This window comes from Tachyglossus aculeatus, chromosome 14 (genome assembly GCF_015852505.1).
Source record: "Tachyglossus aculeatus isolate mTacAcu1 chromosome 14, mTacAcu1.pri, whole genome shotgun sequence".
Lineage (NCBI taxonomy): Eukaryota > Metazoa > Chordata > Mammalia > Monotremata > Tachyglossidae > Tachyglossus > Tachyglossus aculeatus.
Window position 1 is genome coordinate 6,914,032 of NC_052079.1, and position 26,738 is coordinate 6,940,769.

Here is a 26,738-nt window from a genome sequence, read left to right on the forward strand (position 1 = left end):
GGGAGAACGTTGGGTCCGGGCCCCAGGGGCTCCTGGGAAATGTAGTCCGCTTCCGGTGGCGGAGGGAGGAGGGCCCAAACCGGCCGCTTCCATGGCGACGGGGCGGAGAGAAAGTTGGGTCCAATCAATCAAACAATCGTATTTATTGAGTGCTTACTGTGTGCAGAGCACTGTACTAAGCGCTTGGGAAGTACAAGTCGGCAACCTATAGGGACGGTCCCTACCCAACAGCGGGCTCCCAGTCCTCCTGGGAAATGTAGTCCGCTTCTGGTGGCGGAGGGAGGGAGGGAGGAGGGCCCAAACCCGCCGCTTCCATGGCGACGGGGCGGAGAGAAAGTTGGGTCCAATCAATCAAACAACTGTATTTATTGAGCGTTTACTGTGTGCAGAGCACTGTACTAAGCGCTTGGGAAGTACAAGTCGGCAACCTATAGAGACAGTCCCTACCCCACAGCGGGCTCCCAGTCCTCCTGGGAAATGTAGTCCGCTTCCGGTGGCGGAGGGAGGGAGGGAGGAGGGCCCAAACCGGCTGCTTCCATGGCGACGGGGCGGAGAGAAAGTTGGGTCCAATCAATCAATCAAACAACTGTATTTATTGAGCGTTTACTGTGTGCAGAGCACTGTACTAAGCGCTTGGGAAGTCCAAGTCGGCAACCTATAGAGACAGTTCCTACCCCACAGCGGGCTCCCAGTCCTCCCGGGAAATGTAGTCCGCTTCCGGTGGCGGAGGGCCCAAACCGGCCGCTTCCATGGCGACGGGGCGGAGAGAACGTTGGGGCCAATCAATCAATCAAACAATCGTATTTATTGAGCGTTTACTGTGTGCAGAGCACTGTACTAAGCGCTTGGGAAGTACAAGTCGGCAACCTATAGGGACGGTCCCTACCCCACAGCGGGCTCCCAGTCCTCCCGGGAAATGTAGTCCGCTTCTGGTGGCGGAGGGAGGGAGGGAGGAGGGCCCAAACCCACCGCTTCCATGGCGACGGGGCTCCGCCCGACCTTGGGGGGATTGAACGTTGGGTCCAATTAATCAATCAATCGTATTTCTTGAGCTCTTACTGTGTGCAGAGCACTGCGCTAAGCGCTTGGGAAGTCCAAGTCGGCAACCTATAGGGACAGTCCTTACCCAACAGCGGGCTCCCCGTCCTCGTGGGAAATGTAGTCCGCTTCCGGTGGCGGAGGGAGGGAGGCGGGCCCAAACCGGCCGCTTCCATGGCGACGGGGCGGAGAGAAAGTTGGGTCCAATCAATCAAACAACTGTATTTATTGAGCGTTTACTGTGTGCAGAGCACTGTACTAAGCGCTTGGGAAGTCCAAGTCGGCAACCTATAGGGACAGTCCCTACCCAACAGCGGGCTCCCCGTCCTCCTGGGAAATGTAGTCCGCTTCCGGTGGCGGAGGGAGGGAGGGAGGAGGGCCCAAACCGGCCGCTTCCATGGCGACGGGGCGGAGAGAACGTGGGGTCCGGGCCCCGGGGGCTCCTGGGAAGTGGAGTCCGCTTCCGGTGGCGGCTTCCATGGCGACGGAGTTGTGGGCCACCCCCGGGGCTCCTGGGAAATGGAGTCCGCTTCCGGTGGCGGAGGGAGGAGCCGTGAGGTGCCGTGCCGTGCCGTGTGGCGGCTGCGCGGGTTGGGGCGGAAGTCGTGTCCTCGTCCGCCCCCCCTCCCCCCCCCCAGCCGCCCGCCAGCCCGACTGCCTCGGGCTGTGACAGGAGGCCGGACAGCCAGACAGCCAGCCTCCCGACCCGCCGCCAACGCCGCCGCCTTTTCTCCTCAGTTCGTCGTCCTCCTCGTCGTCCTCCTTCTCCCGCCGCCGCCGGCATCAGCCCCGGGCCGCAGGTACCGTGGGCCGCTCCGGGCCGGGCCGGGCCGGGCCGGAGGGGAGCGGAGGGGAGCGGAGAGGAGAGGGGTCCACGGCGCCTCAGGGCCCGGCCCGGCCCGGCCCCGCCCCCATCATCGCCTCAGGGCCCGGGCGGGGAGGCCGCCGCTCAGCTAAGGCCCTCTCCGTAATTACAATAACAATAATAATAATGATAATAATAATAGTGTTTATTAAGCGCCTACTATGTGCAAAGCGCCGTTCTGAGCGCCGGGGAGGTTACAAAGGCGATCAGGTAACGCTCGTCGTCCTGACGGTTCGGACCCCCGGCTCCCTGTTTCGCTTTGCCGTCCGTCTCCCCCTTCTACCCGGCCAGCCCCTTGGTGGGCGGGGACCGGCTCTCTATAATTATAGTAATAAGAATAATAATAGTGGTATCTATTTATTAAGCGCTTTCTATGTGCAAAGCGCCGTTTTAAGCGCTGGGGAGGTTAGAGGGGGATCAGGTTGCCCCCCGGGGTCTCACAGTCTTCATCCCCATTGTAATAATAACAATAATAATAATAATGATAATAATGCTATTTATTAAGCGGTTACTGTGTTCTAAGCGCCGGGGAGGTTACAAGGGGATCAGGTAACGCTCGTCGTCCTGACGGTTCGGACCCCCGGCTCCCTGTTTTCCTTTGCCGTCCGTCTCCCCCTTCTACCCGGCCAGCCCCTTGGTGGGCGGGGACCGGCTCTCTATAATTACAGTAATAAGAATAATAATAGTGGTATCTATTAGGCGCTTACTATGTGCAAGCGCTGGGGAGGTTACAGGACGATCAGGTTGGCCCCCGGGGGACTCACAGTCTTCATCCCCGTTGTAATAATAATAATAATGATAATAATGCTATTTATTAAGCGCCTACTATGTGCAAAGCGCCGTTCTAAGCGCCGGGGAGGTTACAAAGGCGATCAGGTAACGCTCGTCGTCCTGACGGTTCGGACCCCCGGCTCCCTGTTTCGCTTTGCCGTCCGTCTCCCCCTTCTACCCGGCCAGCCCCTTGGTGGGCGGGGACCGGCTCTCTATAATTATAGTAATAAGAATAATAATAGTGGCATCTATTTATTAAGCGCTTACTATGTGCAAGCGCTGGGGAGTTTACAGGACGATCAGGTTGGCCCCCGGGGGACTCACAGTCTTCATCCCCATTGTAATAATAATGATGATAATGCTATTTATTAAGCGCCTACTATGTGCAAAGCGCCGTTCTAAGCGCCGGGGAGGTTACAAGGGGATCAGGTAACGCTCGTCGTCCGGACGGTTCGGACCCCCGGCTCCCTGTTTTGCTTTGCCGTCCGTCTCCCCCTTCTACCCGGCCAGCCCCTTGGTGGGCGGGGACCGGCTCTCTATAATTATAGTAATAATAATAATAAGAGTGGCATCTATTTATTAAGCGCTTACTATGTGCAAGCACTGGGGAGTTTACAGGACGATCAGGTTGGCCCCCGGGGGACTCACAGTCTTCATCCCCATTGTAATAATAATGATAATAATGCTATTTATTAAGCGCCTACTATGTGCAAAGCGCCGTTCTAAGCGCCGGGGAGGTTACAAAGGCGATCAGGTAACGCTCGTCGTCCTGACGGTTCGGACCCCCGGCTCCCTGTTTTGCTTTGCCGTCCGTCTCCCCCTTCTACCCGGCCAGCCCCTTGGTGGGTAGGGACCGGCTCTCTATAATTATAGTAATAATAATAATAATAGTGGCAACTATTAGGCGCTTGCTATGTGCAAGCGCTGGGGAGGTTACAGGGTGATCAGGTTGCCCCCCGGGGACTCACAGTCTTCATCCCCATTGTAATAATAATAATAATAATAGCGGCATCTACTAAGCGCCTACTATGTGCAAAGCGCCGTTCTAAGCGCCGGGGAGGTTGCAAGGGGATCAGGTAACGCTCGTCGTCCTGACGGTTCGGACCCCCGGCTCCGTGTTTTGCTTTGCCGTCTGTCTCCCCCTTCTACCCGGCCAGCCCCTTGGTGGGCAGGGACCGGCTCTTTAAATAATGATAATCTCTCTACAACTATAATAATAATCTCTCTGTAATTATAATAATAATAGTGGCATCTACTGAGCGCCTACTATGTGCAAAGCGCCGTTCTGAGCGCCGGGGAGGGTACAAGGCGATCAGGTAACGCTCGTCGTCCTGACGGTTCGGACCCCCGGCTCCGTGTTTTGCTTTTTGCCGTCTGTCTCCCCCTTCTACCCGGCCAGCCCCTTGGTGGGCAGGGACCGGCTCTCTATAATTATAGTAATAATAATAGTGGCATCTATTAAGCGCTTACTATGTGCAAAGCGCTGTTCTAAGCGCCGGGGAGATTACAAGGCGATCAGGTAGTGCCCCTCTCCATCCCCCCCATCTTACCTCCTTCCCTTCCCCACAGCACCTGTATATATGTTTGTACATATTTATTACTCTATTTATTCATCTACTGAGCGCTTACTATGTGCAAAGCACTGTTTTAAGCGCCGGGGAGGTTACAAGGTTATCAGGTAGTGCCCCTCTCCATCCCCCCCCCATCTTAACTGCTTCCCTTCCCCACAGCACCTGTATATATGTATATGTGTTTGTACATATTTATTACTCTTTTTATTTATTTTACCTGTACATGTCTATTCTATTTATTTTATTTTGTTAGTATGGTTTTGTTCTCTGTCTCCCCCTTTGAGACTGTGAGCCCACTGTTGGGTAGGGACTGTCTCTAGACGTTGCCAACTTGTACTTCCCAAGCGCTTAGTACAGTGCTCTGCACACAGTAAGCGCTCAATAAATGCGATTGATTGATTGATTGACGGTTAGGACACCTGTCTACGTGTTTTGCTTTGTCGTCTGTCTCCCTCTTCTACACGGGGAGCCCTTCGTTGGGCAGGGACCGGCTCTATATAATAAAAATAATAATAATAATGGCATCTACTGAGCGCTTACTATGCGCAAGCGCTGGGGAGGTTACAGGGTGATCAGGTTGGCCCCCGGGGGGCTCACGGTCTTCATCCCCATTGTAATAATAATAATAATAGTGGCATCTACTAAGCGCTTACTATGTGCAAAGCACTGTTTTAAGCACTGGGGAGGTTACAGGGTGATCAGGTTGCCCCACGGGGGGCTCACAGTCTTCATCCCCATTGTGATAATAATAATAATAGTGGCATCTACTAAGCGCTTCTTATGTGCAAAGCGCTATTTTAAGCGCTGGGGAGGTTACAGGATGATCAGGTTATCCCCCGGGGGGCTCACAGTCTTCATCCCCATTGTGATAATAATAATGATGGCATTTATTAGGCGCCTACTATGTGCAAAGCACTATTTTAAGCACTGGGGAGGTTACAGGATGATCAGGTTATCCCCCGGGGGGCTCACAGTCTTCATCCCCATTGTGATAATAATAATGATGGCATTTATTAAGCGCCTACTATGTGCAAAGCGCTGTAATAAGCGCCGGGGAGGTTACAAGGTGGTCAGGTAATTCTAGTCGTCCCGACGGTTCGGACACCTGTCTACATGTTTTGCTTTGCCATCTGTCTCCCCCTTCTACCCGGCCAGCCCCTTGTTGGGCAGGGACTGTCTCTCAATAATAATAATAGTGGCATCTATTAAGCGCTTACTATGTGCAAAGTGCTGTTTTAAGCGCTGGGGAGGTTAGAGGGTGACCAGGTTGTCCCCCAGGGGGCTCACAGTCTTCATCCCTATTGCAATAATAATAATAATAATAATGGCATTTATTAAGCACTTCCTATGTGCAAATCGCTATCTTAAGCGCTGGGGAGGTTACAGGGTGATCAAGTTGTCCCCCGGGTGGCTCACAGTCTTCATCCCCATTGTAATAATAATAATAATAATAATGACAGCATTTATTAAGCGCTTACTATGTACAAAGCGCAGTTCTAAGCACTGGGGAGGTCACAAGGAGATCAGGTTGTCCCACGGGGGGCTCACAGTCTTAATCCCCATTTTCCAGATGAGGGAACTGAGGCACAGGGAAGTTTAAGTGACTTGCCCAAAGTCACACAGCTGACAATTGGCGGAGCCGGGATTTGAACCCATGACCTCCGACTCCAAAGCCCGGGCTCTTTCCACTGAGCCACGCTGCTTCTCATTGTGCAGATGAGGGAACTGAGGCCCAGAGAAGAGAAGTGACTTGCCCAGAGTCACACAGCTGACAGGTGGCGGAGCCGGGATTTGAACCCGTGACCTCCGACTCCAAAGCCCGGGCTCTTTCCACTGAGCCACGCTGCTTCTGTGTTGCCGACTTGTACTTCCCAAGCGATGAGTCCAGTACCCTGCACACAGTAAGCGCTCAATAAATACGATTGAATGAATTGAACGAATGACTGAATGTTTGCTCCCCCCGACCCCCTCCCCGAGAAGAGAAGCCCTCCCCCCGTCCGTCCGTCCCTCCGTCCGTCCCCCCGTCCGTCCCCCGTCCCAGCGGGCTTCGGCCCCACGTTGCCCAGGAGAGGCCCAGAAAGCGGCGGCTGGAAAGGCCAATCAATCAATCAATCGTATTTATTGAGCGCTTACTGTGTGCAGAGCACTGTACTAAGCGCTTGGGAAGTACAAGTTGGCAACATATAGAGACGGTCCCTACCCAACAGTGGGCTCACAGTCTAAAAGGAATCGAGCCGCTTGGGCCCCCCACTTGTCACTTCGGGGTCAACTTTCATTAATTCGATCATATCTATCAAGCGCTTACTAGGTGCAGAGCACTGGACTAAGCGCTTGGGAGAGGACAAGTCGGCAACAGAGAGAGATGGTCCGACCCCGGGCTCACACTTTCAGCCTTGGCCTTGGAAGAGCTAGACTGCTGCAGGCGCAGAAGGTTGGAGGCCGATTTTCTGGGGATGTGACGCTTCCAAAGACTTGGAGGCCCGGCCATTGAGAGGCATAAGCGCTTAACAGATACCGTTATTATTATTGTTATTATTATTATTATTATTATTATTATTATTATTATTATTATTATTATTATTCAGGGTAACCTAATGCTTTAACAATACTAAGGGTGGCATTTGGGAAACAGCGTGGCTCACTGGAAAGAGCTTGGGCTTTGCGGTCAGAGGCCGTGGGTTCAAATCTCAGCTCCGCCACTTGTCAGCTGTGTGACTTTGGGCATGACACTTCACTTCTCTGGGCCTCAGTTCCCTCATCTGTAAAATGGGGACTAAGACTGTGAGCCCCCAGTGGGGCAACCTGATCACCTTGTAACCTCCCCCGCACTTAGAACAGTGCTTTGCACATAGTAACTGCTTAATAAATGCCATCGTTATTATTATTAATTTGTTAAGCGCTGACTATTCATTCATTAATTCGGTCGTATTCATTGAGCGCTTACCGTGTGCGGAGCACTGGACTAAGCGCTTGGGAAGTACAAGTCGGCAACAGATAGAGACGGGCCCTACCCAACACGCACTGTCCTAAGAACTGGGGAGGATACAGGGTGATCAGGTTGTCCCACGTGGGGCTCCCAGTCTTCATCCCCATTTTCCAGATGAGGGAACTGAGGCCCAGAGAAGTGAAGTGACTTGCCCCAAAGTCACACAACTGACAAGCGGCGGAGCCGGAATTTGAACCCATGACCTCCGACTCCCAAGCCCGGGCTCTTTCCACTGAGCCACGCTGCTTTAGGCTACTCGGCGCGCAAACAGAAGGGACGCGGAGCTGGACATCAGTCAGCTGCATCCGTTGTGTGCTTACTGTGTGCGGAGCACCGTACTGAGCGCTTGGGAGAATACAGTAGAACACAGTCTACAGACACATTCCCTGCCCACGGTGAGCTTACCGTCTAGAAAGTACTGGGAATTCTTAGAGCACAGGGAGAGTGCGGGATTATTAGAGGAGGATCACACGTCAACAGAAACGAGAACTGATGTGACGCTTCTTTTGGGGGGGAAAAGTGTTATTCAGATGCAGGGTATTATTGGATTGCTTGTCTCCACCCCAGCGCTCAGTACAGTGCTTGGCACTTAGTAAGCAAGTAACAAACACCGCGGGTAGCCTTGTTTTCCCTGATGCCGTTTGTTTAGGACTAGGTCGATCTTTAATTCATAACTAAATACGGTATGCTGAATTCTTCTAGACTGAGCCTGCTGTTGGGTAGGGACCGTCTCTATATGTTGCCAACTTGTACTTCCCAAGCGCTTAGTTCAGTGCTCTGCACACAGTAAGCGCTCAATAAATACGATTGAATGAATGAATGAATGCAAGATTATTAGAGGAGGATCACGCGTCAAAAGAAACGAGAACTGATGTGACGCTTCTTTAGGGGGGAAAGTGTTATGCAGATTCAGGGTATTATTGGATTGCTTGTCTCCACCCCAGCGCTCAGTACAGTGCTTGGCACTTAGTAAGCAAGTAACAAACACCGCGGGTAGCCTTGTTTTCCCCGATGCCGTTTGTTTAGGACCAGATCGATCTTTAATTCGTAACTAAATACGGTATGCCGAATTCTTCTAGACTGAGCCCGCTGTTGGGTAGGGACCATCTCTATATGTTGCCAACTTGTACTTCCCAAGCGCTTAGTACAGTGCTCTGCGCACAGTAAGCGCTTAATAAATACGAATGAATGAATGAGTGCGGGATTATTAGAGGATCACGCGTCAACAGAAACGAGAACTGATGTGACGCTTCTTTTTGGGGGGAAAAGTGTTATTCAGATTCAGGGTATTATTGGATTGCTTGTCTCCACCCAAGCGCTCAGTACAGTGCTTGGCACTTAGTAAGCAAGTAACAAACACCGCGGGTAGCCTTGTTTTCCCTGATGCCGTTTGTTTAGGACTAGGTCGATCTTTAATTCATAACTAAATACGGTATGCTGAATTCTTCTAGACTGAGCCTGCTGTTGGGCAGGGACCATCTCTATATGTTGCCAACTTGTACTTCCCAAGCGCTTAGTTCAGTGCTCTGCACACAGTAAGCGCTCAAGAAATACGATTGAATGAATGAATGAATGCAAGATTATTAGAGGAGGATCACGCGTCAACAGAAACGAGAACTGATGTGACGCTTCTTTAGGGGGGAAAGTGTTATGCAGATTCAGGGTATTATTGGATTGCTTGTCTCCACCCCAGCGCTCAGTACAGTGCTTGGCACTTAGTAAGCAAGTAACAAACACCGCGGGTAGCCTTGTTTTCCCCGATGCCGTTTGTTTAGGACCAGGTCGATCTTTAATTCGTAACTAAATACGGTATGCCGAATTCTTCTAGACTGAGCCCGCTGTTGGGTAGGGACCATCTCTATATGTTGCCAACTTGTACTTCCCAAGCGCTTAGTACAGTGCTCTGCGCACAGTAAGCGCTTAATAAATACGAATGAATGAATGAGTGCGGGATTATTAGAGGATCACGCGTCAACAGAAACGAGAACTGATGTGACGCTTCTTTTTGGGGGGAAAAGTGTTATTCAGATTCAGGGTATTATTGGATTGCTTGTCTCCACCCAAGCGCTCAGTACAGTGCTTGGCACTTAGTAAGCAAGTAACAAACACCGCGGGTAGCCTTGTTTTCCCCGATGCCGTTTGTTTAGGACGAGGTCGATCTTTAATTGGTAACTAAATACGGTATGCTGAATTCTTCTAGACTGAGCCCGCTGTTGGGTAGGGATCGTCTCTATATGTTTCCAACTTGTACTTCCAAAGCGCTTAGTCCAGTGCTCTGCACACAGTAAGCGCTCAATAAATACGATTGAATGAATGAATGAATGCAGGATTATTAGAGGAGGATCACGTGTCAACAGAAACGAGAACTGATGTGACGCTTCTTTGAGGGGGAAAAGTGTTATTCAGATTCAGGGTATTATTGGATTGCTTGTCTCCACCCCAGTGCTCAGTACAGTGCTTGGCACTTAGTAAACAAGTAACAACCACCGCGGGTAGCCTTGTTTTCCCCGATGCCGTTTGTTTAGGACCAGGTCGATCTTTAATTCATAACTAAATACGGTATGCTGAATTCTTCTAGACTGTTCTTCTAGACTGTTGCCAACTTGTACTTCCCAAGCGCTTAGTACAGTGCTCTGCACACAGTAAGCGCTCAATTAATACGATTGATTGTGAGCCCGTGGTTGGGTAGGGACCGCCTCTATATGTTGCCGATTTATACTCCCCAAGCGCTTAGTACAGTGCTCTGCACACAGTAAGTGCTCAATAAATACGATTGAATGAATGAATTCTTATACGTTTCCTAATTTTAATAGTTGGTGACACCTCCAAATATACTCTGTTTTCGGGAATGTAGCCATCGCAGAAAGAATAACCGGGTTAGTTACTTTTCAGTGCTGGTGTACATTGAGACTTGGTAGCCCGCTTTAACAAACTATAAATATGTAACGGTGGTAAGTTGTACTGATGTAAATTCAGCCATCTCTCAATTCACTGGGGTTTACCGTCCAACTTTGTTTCGCGGAGGACCCAATTCACCTCCCGGACGATGCCTCATTCTTTCTATCATCATCAATCGTATTTACTGAGCGCTTACTATGTGCAGAGCACTGTACTAAGCGCTTGGGAAGTACAAATTGGCAACATATAGAGACAGTCCCTACCCAACAGTGGGCTCACAGTCTAAAAGATGTCTTTCTGCTGACATCTAAGTCTGCGAAGGCCTGATCTGACCTGTGAGTCGGCGCTCAGTACAGGGCCTGGCACATAGTAAGCGTTTAGCATATACCGTTATTATTATTATTATTACTATTACTGAATCAATAGGATTCACCGAACACGTACTGTGTGCGGAGCACTGTATTTATTATTCTCCCAAGGGTACCAAAGAGTTGTATGCAATCTCTGCCCTAAAGGGATGGGATGGGTAGAGGGACACTTAGAGGGAGGAGAAGAAAATCTAAGCTAGGTGCATAAGTGCTTTAGGGGTTGTGGTTGTTGAAGTGCTTAGGTGGCAAAGAAGAGCCATAAGTGGGCAGTTGGGGGATATGAAGTGGGGTGATTATCTCATTCAGGAAGGACTCCTGGAGAATATGTGATTTGAAGATGGGGAACACCGTGGCCTGACAGCCGTGAACGGGGAGGGATTCCCGGGTGGGCGGCAGGCGAGACGAAAGCAAGGCATATCGAGGAGGAATGGAGATTGCGAGAGGGGGTCTCCTAGAAGAAGAGAATTGATAAAGTAGGGCGGAGAGAGATGATTGTGTACTTTAGAGCCAGCGGTCTGGAGTCTCTTCAAGATGAGGAGAGTAATGGGCAGCCGTTAGAGATTTTTTGAGAAGTAGGGTGACAGGTGCAGTACGGCATTTTACAAGAATGAGCCGATCAGCCAAGCGAACCGGTACGGACTCGAGAGGGAGAGGCTGATGCGGGGATACGAAGAGGGTCGGGACCGGCCCGGTGGCCGTTCGGATGCGGAGGAAGAGACGGATTCTGGAAAGAACCGACGGGACTTGGAGACGGACCGAATGTGGGAATCGGGAGAGGGGGGAAGCAGAGATGTGGCCCCGGTTGCCGGCGTGAGAGATGGGGAGAATGCAGGTGCGATCGATCGCTAGAGCAGCGGTGTGGCCTAGGGGGAAGAGCCCGGTCCTGGGAATCAGAGGACCCGGGTTCTAATTCCAGCTCTGCCACGTGACTGCTGAGCGACCTTGGGCAAGTCACTTCATTTTTCTGTGCCTCAGTTTCTTCATCTGTATCATAGGGATTAATCCTACTCCTTCCTATTTAGACTGTGAGCCCCTTGTGGGACAGGGACTGGGTACGACCCAATTAACTCATCTCTGCCCCAGTGTTTAACGTAGTGCCTGGCACATAGTAAGCGCTTAACAAGTACCAAAATTAGTAGTAGTAGTAGTAGTAGTAGTAGTATTAGTAGAAGCAGTGTGGCTCAGCGGAAAGAGCCCGGGCTTGGGAGTCAGAGGTCATGGGTTCGAATCCCAGCTCTGCCGCTTGTCAGCTGTGTGACCTTGGGCAAGTCACTTAACTTCTCTGAGCCTCAGTTACCTCATCTGTAAAATGGGGATTAAGGCTGTGAGCCCCACGTGGGACAACTTGATCGCCTTGAACCCCCACCCCCAGCACTTAGAACAGTGCTCTGCACGTAATAAGGGCTTAACAAATGCCATCATTATTCATCATCATCATCATCAATCGTATTTATTGAGCGCTTACTATGTGCAGAGCACTGTACTAAGCGCTTGGGAAGTACAAATTGGCAACATATAGAGACAGTCCCTACCCAACAGTGGGCTCACAGTCTAAAAGGGGGAGGCAGAGAACAAAACCAAACATACTAACAAAATAAAATAAATAGAATAGATATGCACAAATAAAATAAATAAATAAATAGAGTAATAAATATGTACAAACATATATACACATATACTACTACTACGTAGTAGTAGCAGTATTACCAGCTGCGATGGGAAAGTGGGGTGGAGGAAAGGATGTGGAAGGAAAGATTAGATTTTTAGTTGAGGTCTTGAGCCGGTGGCGTCCCCAAAGCTGAATCTGGCCAGGATTAAAGACAGGTTCATTGCCTCTCGGTTGGCTCCCGCACCCTTCTTTTTAATCCGAGAAGGCTCTGATGCGGAGCGGGGGTGATAACGGGGGGGTGTCGTGGAGGCCGGGGAGGGGCTGGCCCACGCGTGCAGTGTTGTCCCCTTGGCTGCTGGGATCAACCGCCCCCGGAAACCACCCCCTGAGGATCCACCCTTGCGCTGCAGCGCCAGCCTGGGTCCCTCCCAGGCTGGCTCGGGACCAGACCAGGCTCAACTGCCGCAGTCCCGGCCTTCCTTCGGCCCCAGCTGGGAACGGAGAGGTCACCGGGCCCGGGGAGGGGGGATTTCCACCGGGCCCCGGAGCCTCGCCCCGTGCGGAACTCCAAGAGGAGATGATTGGAGTACTTGCCAATAGCTCCCGTAAGGGATTTGGGGAAAGAGAAAGCTGAATTTGAGGGATCATCTGCCAATTTAAATGATTTACAGCCCATCTCCCTACTACTCTATATAATTGAACAGTGGCTCGGCCCGCGCCCTGGTGACTCGGTCCTCATCCCGTCCCCGGACGCGGGATTTGTTTTTGAACACAATCCGATGCCCAGCACCCGACCTGCAGATAAGAATCGGAAAAGTCATTTTGTTTCTCCTGGTGACAGATTAACTCCAGGAAAACAGAGCTAACGCAGGTAAGATGGTCAACGCTAAAACCATTTCATGGGAGAATTCTTCTGCGGGGAAAAAAATCAGAAAAATAAAGCTCTCCTTATTCTTGAAGTCTGTAGGGAAGGAGAGGCGCTTATTTTTTTTGGAAAGACATAAGAGAAATCTGTAAAGGTATAACAGAGTGCACAGCTCCTCACTCCTGTGGTATCTACCGTGCTGATCTATATTTAGAGGGGAGCAGATAATTGTCTCCCAACTGATTCAGGTACACTCTTGCTTTGCAACCCAGGTGTCAATTAGAGAGAGGTAATAGTGACACGGAGACTACATGCTAAAGCACATAGTCCGACCTGGAATAAAACTCGCAAGAAGTGAAACTGTGGAGTTACCATAGAGCCCGCTGAGCTATTTCCTATCTTTTTCGATTCCTACATATGTGTATCGATAGGCATTCATATGCATCTTAGTTTGCTCTAGTGTAGTGGAAGCTTAACGAAGTCTTCTGGGTCCAAGCTCTGTAACATCATTTCTTTCAAGTGTAAACAATGGAAGGAAAGGAACCTGAAGAAGTAACCTGGTATCGAAGTGTCAGACAAATGGAAAGCTTGAATTAGGGAGAAATTTCTCCCTTGATGTGTGTCTACGAATGATCCTTAGAGTGTATCTTTTGTAATTATTTTCGCTCATAGTCAGTGGTGGTTTTTTTTTTTAAAAAGCACACGCAGCATTACCTAAATTGAAAAATCATAGCTCTATCATCCTCTAAATATGCACACGGTTCCCATATGTGAAGCACAGATGTATGCCATTCAACGCAAGTCTTATTTTACCACCTCAACACAGTTGTTTTCTGCAGAAGGATTACTTTAATGCGTTCCCCCCCGCCCAGCATCCTGAATTTTTGAACCGAGCCTTGTACTCTGTGACTTCCCCTACCTGTAATTTATTTTAATGTCCGTCTCCCCCACTAGACTATAAACTTGAGGGCGGGGATCATGTGTACTTATCTCTGTTGCACTCTCCCAAGCTCTTAGGACCATGTGCTATGCACACAGGAAGCAGTCGGTAAAGAATAGAGGTGCACACAGCATGGCCTAGGGGCCAGAGCCCGGGGCTGGGAGTCGGGAGGACCTGGGTTCTAATCCCGGCTCTGCCACTTGTCTGCTGTGTGACCCTGGGCAAGTCATTTAACTTCTCTGTGCCTCAGTGAGCCACCACATCTGTAAAATGGGGATGGGGACTGTGAGCCCCGTGTGGGACCCGATTAGCTTTTATCTCCCCTAGCTCTTAGAAGAGTTCCTGGCACCTAGTAACCACTTCAGAAAGATCAGGGAAGAAAAAGAAATCAATAACAATTTTTGATTCAGTTGCCTATTAAAAAGTTAGTTTTTACTGCATAAATCTCCTCAGGGCCGGCATCATTTTTTTCTACCGACTCGGCAAAAATGCCTGAGGGGTTTGGGAACAATCAGCATCCCTCCTGCTGTCGCGCCCTGATGCCGGACAGAAGGTCTGGGTGAAGAGCCGGCTGGGGGGGAGGAGTGAGTAATTGGAGAGCCGTGCAGAGAGCCAGCCGTGGAGAACCGACCTCAGATCTTCCCTCCACCTGCTACTTGGCTCCTGTGCCGGCCTGCCCTGCGCGATCCCTTTCTCAGGCTTCCTCCTCTGCCGGGGCTTCCCCTGTCCCAAAACCCCCTTCGCTTCTCGTCGTTTGATGGGATTCTTAGCCCAGCAGGGAATGGCAGCGCTCTGTCCAGAACCAGGATCGCGTCTAGCCACTTGAGCTTTCTGTGGCCTGACCCCAGTATGAGGAGACCAGAATCCAGGACATTTTAGGTGGGACTTGGTGGTTGTGGGTGGCAGGCGGAGACAGAGGAGAGGGATGGGAGAGGTGGGAGAGGGAGGACCTTATGGACTTAACATCCTATTTCTGTTTTCCTCAGATTTCATTTCTGGGCCGATTCGATCTCCATTCCGCCTAATATTTTCCCTCAAGTAGTGACCCCAGGACGCTGGGCGGGACTGTGATGGTTGCCTGTCTTGCCGTCCATCCTGACGTAGAGAGACGAACCACTTAACCCCTCTAATTCTCTCCATCCCCGAACTGTGCCTCTAACTTTGTCACAGCGACGCATAGAGCCAAAGAGCGGTTTCCAACGCTGCGATAATGCTATCGCAGAGAAGCAGCGTGGCTCAGTGGAAAGAGCCCGGTCTTGGGAGTCAGAGGTCATGGGTTCTAATCCCGGCTCCACCACTTGTCAGCTGTGTGACTTTGGGCAAGTCACTTAACTTCTCTGTGCCTCCGTTTCCTCATCTTTAAAATGGGGATGAAGACTGTGAGCCCCACGTGGGACAACCTTGATTACCTTGTATCCCCCCAGTGCTGAGAACAGTGCTTGGCGCATAGCGCTTAACAAATACCGATATTGTTATTATTATTATGTCGACAGACCACAGAGCGGCAGGCTTTCTGCAAGGCAGTGAGTCACATGCATTGGTTTCCTGAGAGCTCACCTCCTCCAGGAGGCCTTCCCAGACTGAGCCCCTTCCTTCCTGTCCCCCCTCCGCCCCCCATCTTACCTCCTTCCCTTCCCCACAGCACCTGTATATATGTGTATATGTTTGTACATATTTGTTACTGTATTTATTTTACATGTACATATCTATTCTATTTATTTTATTTTGTTAGTATGTTTGGTTTTGTTCTCCGTCTCCCCCTTTTAGACTGTGAGCCCACTGTTGGGTAGGGACTGTCTCTATATGTTGCCACCTTGTACTTCCCAAGCACTTAGTACAGTGCTCTGCACACAGTAAGCGCTCAATAAATGCGATTGATGATGATGATGATGATGATGATTGGTTTCCGACTCCCCGTTCCAAGAACAAACCCAGGATTTTTGACTAAACTAGCGTCCAGTTTCCTCCGAATCAGGAAAGTGGACTTTTTTCTCCAGGTCACCGTTCTCAACTGAAGCCGGGCGACGTACGTTAGAGTCACAGGGAGACCCTTCCTCCTCCGCGTATGTAACGTGCACGTTCAAGGTGTGCATGCTCCGTAGACTTTAGAATTGAAAACAGAGCAACTTGTTTGTTTCTCCTTCCCTGTTCTAGGGAGAGCCATTTCTAAACCTTCAGTAGCGATTGCATCCCACTTCACCAGGAGGTTTTATTCTCCCGGGGGGGGAAAGCAACCACCTCCCGTTTCTCCTGGGAATTATCTCAGAACGAGAGAGTTGTAGGACGACTACGCGGTCTCCCCCTCTGACGTTAGTGGTTGTGCCACGTTCCTTGACTGACTGTGCTTGGATGTCTCTTTTCAAAACCCTGTTTCTGCAGCCTCGCTCCCTCCTCCGGTTAGGGAAGAGCCCGGGAATCTGACAGAGGGGCAGAGGACGTGGTTTTCTCCGCTTGTGCGGAAACCGAAGAGTGCCCGTCTCTCCCTCCCTGATTTTTCTCAACTCTGAGGGCCGTCCCCCGGCGTGAAACTTCGCGTTTACCCCTTAGAGGGACGGAGCGGATCCAACGGTTGTAATTCCCGGAGCAGTTAACGTCCATTACCGTCGATGCGTATTTCTCTCTACTTCATTCCTTTTACCTCAAGATCCCTCACTGTCCCAGGCGTGCGGGATTAAGTTCGCGGAGACGATTTCCTCTAAGAGGACCCTTTGGCGTTCGGGGCGGCGCTCTCCAGGAGAGCCGGGCGGATCTCAGAACCGCGTCCTCGAGAAGACCTTTGCCGTTTCCGTCGGCCGGTTTACGGGGGCGGGGGACGCGGGGCAGGCCTAGCCTCAGAGACCGCTTTCGGGAAGGAAACGAGAAAAGCCGTCACTTCACCCGGGCTTCGGAAATAACGGTATCGGCGTGGTTCCTTTTAAAGAGCCAAGCCGTGTTCTCTGTTTCCCTGCAGATGGACCGGACGTCCCCAACCTACATGCTTGCCAACCTGACCCCCTTGCATTCGGAGCAGCTCCTGCAAGGCCTCAACCTCCTTCGCCAGCACCACGAGCTGTGCGACGTCGTCCTCCGCGTCGGGGACGTCCAGATCCCCGCCCACAAGGTAGTGCTCGCCAGCATCAGCCCCTACTTCAAAGCCATGTTCACGGGCAACCTGTCCGAGAAAGAGAACAGCGAGGTGGAGTTCCAGTGCGTCGACGAGGCCGCGCTGCAGGCCATCGTGGAGTACGCCTACACCGGGACGGTGTTCATCTCGCAGGACACGGTGGAGTCGCTGCTCCCGGCGGCCAACCTGCTCCAGGTCAAGCTCGTCCTGAAGGAATGCTGCGCGTTTCTGGAGAGCCAGCTCGACCCCGGCAACTGCATCGGGATCTCCCGATTCGCGGAGACGTACGGGTGCCACGACCTCTACCTGGCGGCCACCAAGTACATCTGCCAGCATTTCGAAGACGTCTGCCAGACCGAGGAGTTCTTCGAGCTCACCCACGCCGACCTGGATGAAATCGTGTCCAACGACTGCCTGAACGTGGTGACGGAGGAGACGGTTTTTTACGCGCTGGAGTCTTGGATCAAGTACGACGTGCAGGAGCGCCAGAAGTACCTGGGCCAGCTGCTGCACTGTGTCCGCCTGCCCCTGCTGAGCGTTAAGTTTCTCACCAGGCTCTACGAAGCAAACCACCTGATCCGCGACGACCACACTTGTAAGCATCTCTTGAACGAGGCCCTGAAATACCATTTCATGCCCGAGCATAGACTTTTCCACCAAACGGTCCTGATGACCCGGCCGCGTTGCGCTCCCAAAGTACTCTGTGCAGTAGGGGGAAAAGCCGGACTGTTTGCTTGTCTGGAAAGGTGAGTAGCGGGCAGAAGTTAGAGGCCGGCTGCAGCGGAATCAACAGATCTTAGGCCTTCCCCCCTCCCTCCCCCTTGCTCGTTTGATGATCCCTGGATGATCTGCCTCATGGTGGAGACCAAAGTGGGGCCGTTATCCGTGCCCGACCGAAAGGCTTTAATCCCTCTTTTCAGGTCAGGATGCTTCAGAGGAAGAGCTTTAGTGGAGGTAGACTTTTCAACCGGCTGTGAAGTAGTGGCAGCATTCAAATTCAGTAGCTCTGTCGGGATAGACCTGAAAGAACTGTCCTGAGAACACATGTGGCTAAGCTTGAGTGTTCATTAGCCTAGTCACAGGGAAGATACCCTTTGTGGTCTCATTTCTATTGTTGTCGACATTTTCCTTTTGTCCTCAAAAAAGACCACGCTCCTGCTGAAGGCCTCCGTTCTCTTTTAACGCTGGTGAAGCGCCGAGAAGAAAGCAGAAGACGCAGAGCCTGCCCTCAGTCTTCGTCCTTCTGTTCCGTAACCGGCGTGGTCTCCGTTGCAGTAGATCCCTTAGGTAGCCGACAGGGCTGTTATTTCAGTCTTTTATGGAATTGCGACGTGATTGATCTGACGGCACGAGGCTCATTTGAATTTGGCAGAAACCAAGCCGGGAGGTCTAGCCACGCAGGCAGAAACTTGAAAAATTAGACGGACGTGACCAGTGATGGGGGAGAAGTTGAGAAGAAGGCAGTAGAATAATTGCAGAAGTGATTAGGGATTGTTTGGTGTCACCGATTTCCCAGTGACCCCCCCGCCGAGTTACATTAAGGGCAGATTTGATCAATTTTCTCATCTCACTGATGAGGAAGCCCAGGGTCAATCACTAAGTGGTATTTATTGAGTGCTTACTGTGTGCAGAGCACTGTGTTCACTCATTGGCCCTAGAGTTCATGTGGGGACCCCTCTGCCCTGTCAGCTCAACTCTGTTGCTCACCTAAATGATTCTCTTACATTTCCCAAATATCACGACCTTAAATCATAAGTGCTCCTAGAACAAGAGGAACAGATTAGCCAATAAAGTCGTTCCCGGTGAGTCCCCTTTCAAAATCGGAAAATTGTAAAGCTCATACTTGGTTTTCACTCATTTTGGTTTAAGAGACTTAGAGAGAGCATGTGATTTATTTCTTCCATGAACGAGTTTCTTCTAGTTCTAGTTTCGACTAGCAGTTGTAATAATTGGGATGTTTCAATGCTCCCTGTCTGCCGCACCACTGGGGTAGATATAAAATACCCAGATTGGACACGGTCCCTACCCCACAGGGGGCTCACAGTCTTAAGGGGGAGGGAGAGCAGGTATTGAATCCCCATTTCACAGATGAAGAAACTGAGGCACAAAGAAGACAAGTGACTTACCGTAGGTCACGTAGCAAGCAAGTGGCAGAGCTGAGATTCGAACCCAGGTCCCCCGACTACCAGCCTCGTGCTCTTTCCACTGGGCCATGCTGTTTCTGTGCTGGTGTAAGAATCTTATAGAAAACAATTCCTGGCTACTTATAAAAGCTCCGGTATTCATTTTTTTTTTTTTACCTGCAATTAAATCCAGGCCCAGGTATTGTACTTGTAGAAGATAATTGCTATGAATTTGAAGACTATTATATGGATTCATCCTTCCTTTTCATGCGGCAGTCAAGTTGGAGAGAAGCGTGTGAAATAGAATAGCAGTAATTTGTAATTTTTAAGGGAAGATACGCACAAACCCCAGCTTTCGAGCCTAGCGTAGTGAGTTCTATGCTAAAATTGCAAGTTTTTTTTTTATCTTATAAGGGGAGGCGGTCTTGGAGATTCTCATGGAGATCTCTCTGCTTCTCCCCTTTTCCTCTCCCTCTCTCTTTCCGGTACTATGTGCTGGTCAGATTTCGTTGGAAGGGGGCAACGGATGTTATCATTACTAATGGTGAATGGTCAGGAATATCAATAGGTCAAGACGATAGCTAGTTTAAAAACATCTGGCACGTCGGGTGATTTGGAGATAATCAAGGGTAGGCAGAATAAATTTTGAAAGTCTACGGGAGAATGTCAATTTTTCAGTTTTGGATTTATTTTCTTGTAGTTTAATCAATTAATGATCTCTCTCTTTCAGCGTTGAGATGTACTTCCCCCAGAATGACTCCTGGATAGGTCTGGCACCCCTCAGCATCCCCCGCTACGAATTTGGCATCTGTGTCCTTGACCAGAAGGTCTACGTGGTCGGAGGGATCGCAACCCATATGCGACAAGGCATCAACTTCCGGAAGCACGAAAACTCAGTGGAGTGCTGGGATCCCGATGTGAATACTTGGAAGTCCCTCGAAAAAATGAACGAGAGCCGGAGTACTCTCGGCGTGGTCGTCCTGGCCGGAGAACTTTACGCCTTGGGAGGTTACGACGGGCAGTCGTACTTACAATCCGTAGAGAAATACATACCCAAAGTTAAAGAGTGGCAGCCAGTGGCACCAATGGCCAAAACGAGGAGTTGTTTCGCTGCTGCTGTTTTGGATGGGATGATATATGCCATTGGGGGCTACGGCCCCGCCCATATGAACAGGTATTTATTTTAAGTGTCCCGACTTGATGCGTGACCGTCTGGAGGCATTTGAGCAAGTCTCAGAGGAGAGCCGTAGTAATAATAATAATAATAATAACGACATTTATTAAGCGCTTACTACATGCAAAGCACTGTTCTAAGCGCTGGGGAGGTTACAAGGTGATCAGGTTGTCCCACGGGGGGCTCACAGTCTTCATCCCCATTTTACAGATGAGGGAACTGAGGCACAGAGAAGTGAAGGGACTTGCCCAAAGTCACACAGCCGACAGTTGACGGAGCCGGGATTTGAACCCAGGACCTCTGACTCCAAAGCCCGGGCTCTTTCCACTGAGCCACGCTGCTTCTCTATAACTCAGTGACTCAGTGGCCTCTTTCGGTTGTCCTCCCGTATTCCGGATAGATCATACCTGCGATCCCTAAGACAAGACCTCTGGCTCTCCTCGGCTTACCCACATTTGGTACATTTTGTATAGGCGTTTCATATCATCCTAGAACTTCCTTTTTCCCCTCACTTGCTTGTCACCTACACCCCCTTTTCATTGCACATTTATATTACCGGGAGTCTTCCCCTGTGGTGCCCACCCCGCCCTCAATTTGTGTTTTTTTTTTAAACGATGCTTGTTGAGCCCTTACTTCTTGTCGACCACTCTTCTAAGCGCTGGGGTAGATACAAGTGATACCTCCCTCCGTTATTTGGCTTTTGGTATTCATCAGTACATGTTGTTAGCATTTTTATTAGCAATGTGGTCTAGGAGAAAGGCATTCCTTCCCTTTCTTTAGAAATCAATCGATGGTATTTATTGTTTTGTTGTACTCTTCCAAGTGCTCAGTACCATGCTCTGCACACAGTAAGCACTGAATAAATACGATTGAATGAATGAATGAATCTATTCATTCATCGGTATTCATCGGTACATGTTGTTAGCGTTTTTATTAGCAATGTGGTCTGGGAGAAAGGCATTCCTTCCCTTTAGAAATCAATCGATGGTATTTATTGTTTTGTTGTACTCTTCCAAGTGCTCAGCACCATGCTCTGCACACAGTAAGCACTCAATAAATACGATTGAATGAATGAATGAATCTAGGATTTACCGAATGCAGAACACTGTACTAAGCACTTGGGAGAATATGCCGTGTGGTCTCTTTGGCTCAGGAGGCCCCTTTCACTGAGGGTTTTACGCAGCCATCTAAAAACTTAATTCTCACTGGAGGTAAACATATCTTTTTTGTAAATCCTCTCACCCACTAATAAATCTCAACTGCCCCTAGCAGTGGGATTTGGATGAGATTTACAGATTATCCAAACATATCATTTTAGCCATTGTTATTTTAACCAAGCACTGGGAGGCTCTTCATCCTCAACAGATTATAAGTATCATCAAAAGTCTTCGAGTCATCCAAGAGCTGTTGAAAGTACTGGAGGCATTTCAGTCACACCTGCACGAAGGGAGAGGAGGATTTCCGGGACAATAGGCACATCTCTGAAGACAAGCAACAGCTCTGCCTCAAGGATCTCACCTATATATAGCCTGCTTTGTACTTGGCGTTGGCCTGATTTTTTTAAATGTGTGACTGGTTTCAATCTAAGCTGCTTTCTCTCTCTTTTTTTTTTCTGTTTTATATATGGAAATCTTGGAGACTCGGAATTATATTCTAAGAATACACCCGAAGCCTGAAACTAAAACTTTCCCTTGTAGAGTGAATACGTACAAAAGGAACATGGAAAGTAAGATGCGCTTTTTTCTTTTTATGTTAACATCCACAGCGTAGAACGTTATGATCCAAGTAAAGACTCCTGGGAAATGGTCGCCTCGATGGCTGATAAAAGAATTAACTTTGGTGTCGGCGTCATGCTGGGCTTCATTTTTGTAGTGGGCGGACACAATGGCGTCTCGCATTTATCGAGCATTGAGAGATACGACCCGCATCAAAATCAGTGGACTGTGTGTAGACCCATGAAGGAACCCAGAACAGGTAGGAAAACACTGTATCCTGTTACTGAAATAGCTATGCTTTTAGAGTTTTTCCTTTCCGTAGAGTTATTGAGAAATTAGTAGTGCTTTTCTCCTCTATCCGGCTTTTCGTACTTATTCGTACATAATGTCAGCGTTCTTTGTAATGACGTGGTCTATCAATCAATCAATCAATCAATCGTATTTATTGAGCGCTTACTATGTGCAGAGCACTGTACTAAGCGCTTGGGAAGTACAAATTGGCATCACATAGAGACAGTCCCTACCCAACAGTGGGCTCACAGTCTAAAAGGGGGAGACAGAGAACAGAACCAAACATACCAACAAAATAAAATAAGTAGGATAGAAATGTACAAGTAAAATAAATAAATAAATAGATAAATAGAGTAATAAATATGTACAACCATAGTGGGAAGGCCACAGGACTGGGAGGAAGGAGACCACGATTCTAGTCCCAGCCCGGCCACTTGCCTTTTGTGTGACCTTAGGCAAGTCATTGAACTTCTCTGGGCCTCAGTTTCCGTACCTGTTAAATGGGGATAAGATACCTCTTCTCCATCCGTCTTAGATCGTGAGCGCCATGTGAGGACTGAGGCCTTCCCAGACTGAGCCCCTTCCTTCCTCTCCCCCTCATCCCCCCCATCTTCCCTCCTTCCCTTCCCCACAGCACCTGTATATATGTATATATGTTTGTACATATTTTTTTTTACTCTATTTTATTTGTACATATCTATTCTATTTATTTTATTTTGTTAGTATGTTTGGTTTTGTTCTCTGCCTCCCCCTTTTAGACTGTGAGCTCACTGTTGGGTGGGGACTGTCTCTATATGTTGCCAATTTGTACTTCCCAAGCGCTTAGTACAGTGCTCTGCACATAGTAAGCGCTCAATAAATACGATTGATGATGATGTGGACCTGCATCCGTACTGCATGGCATGGCTCCTAATAAGCCCTTTCGTTCCATAATAATCATTATTCTTTGTATCGATGCCATTCATAACATCACAATACGACGAGCCCCTGGCCTCCCCACTCCTACGGGTTGCAACCCTGGAAATGTGGCTTCGGTTTAGAGCTACCCTAGAACTGATCTGGCCTTTCCTGGCTAAGACGGCCCAGACGAGGCTAGATTTTCTTGGGCCTTTTGGGTCGAATCCCCAAATGGGCGGGGAGGTCAGGTGCCATTCACCCGGTAGTTAGAGCGTGGCGTCATTTAAGAGGCAAACTTGATTGACATGATGTGTCGCGTTGGGTCGCTGAGTGGTAAATGGGTGCTTGTCGACGCGGCTGAGCCCGGGTTCACTAATTTGCTTGTCTGGTGTCCTGAGGACAAGGGGAGCAAGCAGGGGTGTTTAACTGCTGCTTCCAGTTGGCCGGCAAGGACACACGATTGGCATTTGTTGGCGGGGAGGAAGTGGCAGCGCTGCATTTCTCTCCCCAATCCGTCCTGAGGTCCCTCGGGCCGGCAGCAGCGTGGGAAGTCGGGAGTTGGAGAGGGCGGCAAAGGCCGAGGGCGTCTTTGATCATCCGATTGAGGAGTGACAGGTTGCCAGCATGGGCCGGGCCACCCCGGCTAATGGAACTAGAGGAATCTGCCTCTGAGGAGCCCCAAGAACCCCTGCTGTAAGAGTTCGGGTGCTGAGCACTTGAGGGGAATGCGAGCTACAAAAATCTCTTCTCCCCAGACACCGTCCTCTCTCACAAAGGCAAAACGCGAGGGATCCGAGTTCGTGGTACGGTCCTGCAGGACGGATGAAGAAAGGGATTTCTTCGGCAGTTTGATTCTTTTAAGTGAAACATCAAGCCTCCTCAAGCCACGTTTAATGCTTTTCTTCCTTTCTCTCCCTCGCTTTCCACTCGCTCTCCGCAGGAGTCGGTGCGGCGGTAATCGACAACTACCTTTATGTAGTGGGCGGTCACTCAGGGTCATCCTATCTGAACACGGTGCAGAAATACGACCCCATCTCAGATACCTGGCTAGATTCGGCCGGCATGATGTACTGCCGCTGTAACTTCGGATTAACGGCACTTTGATGAGAGGCTTGCTTCCGCGGACCGAGAGTGTGGTGGTAAATCTTGTTCTGCATGAAAAGATGCCCAGTTTGCTGAGACCCGGAAGCTGCACTTATTTTCTTTTTGTCTCGGAGGAGTAGCGTGAAGACGTGGCTCAAAATTCAGCTCGGTTTCTCTTTAACTGATAACTGGCCTCCGGTTGCTCTTGGTTATAGTGAAATTGTTAGCGTTGCAGACAGAATCCCCTAGAAGACCTTTAGCATAGTGAGGCCGGGCATCCTCTCCCAAGACTGGCTTAGAGTAGGTTGCCGTAATGTCGACAGGAGCCGACGTGGAGAAATTTGAATGCCGTCATTTCTTCCTCTCTCCCTCCTCTCTGATATGAGACGTGCAGTTTACTGTGATGGGGCAAGTGATTGCCTGGGCGTAGTGTATGATTGGACTGTCCATTGACTTTGCCTGTTGGATATGTCTTCATATTGAAAATAAAACACCAGTGCTTCACAATTTTCTACAAACAATAACTAAAGGGCTGCCTTTTTTTTTTTCCAGTAACTTAAGATGTGTAAATAACCAATGCCGTAGTAGATTACCTGTCCATCCTTCTTGCTCAGTGGCTTTAAGACCAGGGATAATAATCGGTAAGAGTTTAGTAATACATTTGCAAGATTAATGCCTTTATGGTCATGATATTTTTGGACCTGTTTAAAAAGAAAAAAAAATCAGCTATAAACTTTTTACACCTTTTTCGACGTGGGCAGAGTAATGCTAGATTAATTTAGTTATCCGTCGATGCTGTGTGTTATGTAACTGTGGCGAGGGTAGAGTTAGCCTTAGCAGTGAGTCCTTTGTTTTCCTCGACAGCACAGCGGACTTCGCAGCATTGATGTACATATATGTATTGGGAAGATGTAAAAATATCATCCTTAGCCCTCCTAGGAGTTTTTTTTTCCAGATAGCCTTTGATACCATTTATTTTTTAAGAATGTATGATTACTTTTTCAAAGTGAGTTATAAAAATGGTGCTAACTATAGGCTGTTACTACATTCTTACGATAGTTCAGTATGCCGAATGCATGACATATTTTGATAGTACTCCTCATTTATATTAGCTTGATTCCTTCGTGTGTATGAAAACTCTTCATCCCTCAATGCCTTCTAGAGTTCATTACCATTCTGTGAGTGTGCTATTGGCCTGAGTTTATGTTGCATTCGTGCAGTTTTTGAATGGGGCAAGGAAGGATGCATTACTGGTCCTTTTTTCTTTGTGATAATCCTTGGCGGTCCCGATTTTAAAATAATTAAGTGAAAAGCCCTGGGAAACTATGTATTTCACATGCGTATGCTGGATGACACTATTTAATGGTTCAAATGGAAAACTGGAATTCAACAACTGTTTACTTCAATAGCGGGCTGAATTTGCAATTTAAAAATGAAATATAAAGAGGCAAGTCGGTGACTCTACCCAAGGAAATAGTTATTTGACACAAGTAACTGAACCCACTGATGTTCTCCTCACTGATTGTTAGTCTTACGCGAGGAATAAGATTTAACTTGCATTCGATCCTGATGTTCATGCTTGTGCTAAATTCCGGTAATTTGTCCACCCTAACTGTTTTTTCTCCAATGTCAAATTAGTTTCTGTGGCTACCCATTCTTTGTCAAAAAAAACACAAACGTTACATTAAGTGCTATAGCATTCCAGAAGCCAGACTGTCAGCCTGTACTTCATATATTGCTTTCTTAGAAAACCTCAATGCAGCCCGGCAACACTGCAGTTTTTCTTGTTCTTCCATAAATTGAGTTTCAGATTTGAATACTAGAATACGAAGCCCCGTAAACTGCCGCTAATTATATGACAATAACTATTGTGGCATTTATTAAGTGCTTGCTCTGTGTCAAGCACTGAGTTAAGTTCTAGGTACTTAGGGGATAACGAGATCAGACACAGTCTCTGTGTCACCTGGGGCTCCTGATCTAAGAGGTAGGGAGAGAGCATTTAATTTAGAGAGATTTACCCCCCATTATAGATGTGGAAACTGAGGCAGAGAGCGGGTATGTGCCTTGGCCGAGGTCACACAGCAGGCCAGCGTTAGATCTGGGATTAGATCCCAGGTCTCCTGACTCTCAGGACCAAGTCCTTTCAATTAGGCCACACTGCCTCTACTTGCACCAATTCTAAACTCTTACCAGAACTATTCAGTCATTTTAAATTTAGAATTCAGCAGGAACTCCAAACAAATACAGGTGATTAGCCAAGTGTAGTCTGTGTTCCTTGACTGAATCACCCTTGCGTTCTAGCAATAACGATCTTTGACGATAATTGATTCGTGTAAACTCACTGAAAAAGTCGGGTGTGTTTTTATAATGAGCAGGCAACTGCTAATTAACATGTAGATTTTAGTTTTTTTCCTGATGGGGGCAAAGATTGCTTCACAGAC

At 49.1% G+C, this 26,738-nt stretch overlaps 1 protein-coding gene across 3 annotated transcripts; it reads left to right on the forward strand.

The window, feature by feature from the left end:
* The first annotated feature begins 1,754 nt into the window (after nucleotides 1-1,754).
* On the forward strand, nucleotides 1,755-26,387 carry KLHL28 (kelch like family member 28). Of its 3 annotated transcripts, none has more exons than XM_038756761.1 (5): nucleotides 1,755-1,838; nucleotides 16,862-17,760; nucleotides 19,868-20,311; nucleotides 22,077-22,285; nucleotides 24,155-26,387. In XM_038756761.1, the coding sequence occupies exons 2-5, from the start codon at nucleotides 16,862-16,864 to the stop codon at nucleotides 24,316-24,318; spliced, it is 1,716 nt and encodes a 571-aa protein (XP_038612689.1). In that variant the 5' UTR covers nucleotides 1,755-1,838; the 3' UTR covers nucleotides 24,319-26,387. The 3 variants fall into 3 exon arrangements, with proteins under 3 accessions (XP_038612689.1, XP_038612691.1, XP_038612690.1); XM_038756763.1 differs by having other exon boundaries at nucleotides 24,850-26,387; XM_038756762.1 differs by lacking the exon at nucleotides 1,755-1,838 and adding an exon at nucleotides 12,825-12,977.
* Nucleotides 26,388-26,738: the final 351 nt, after the last annotated feature.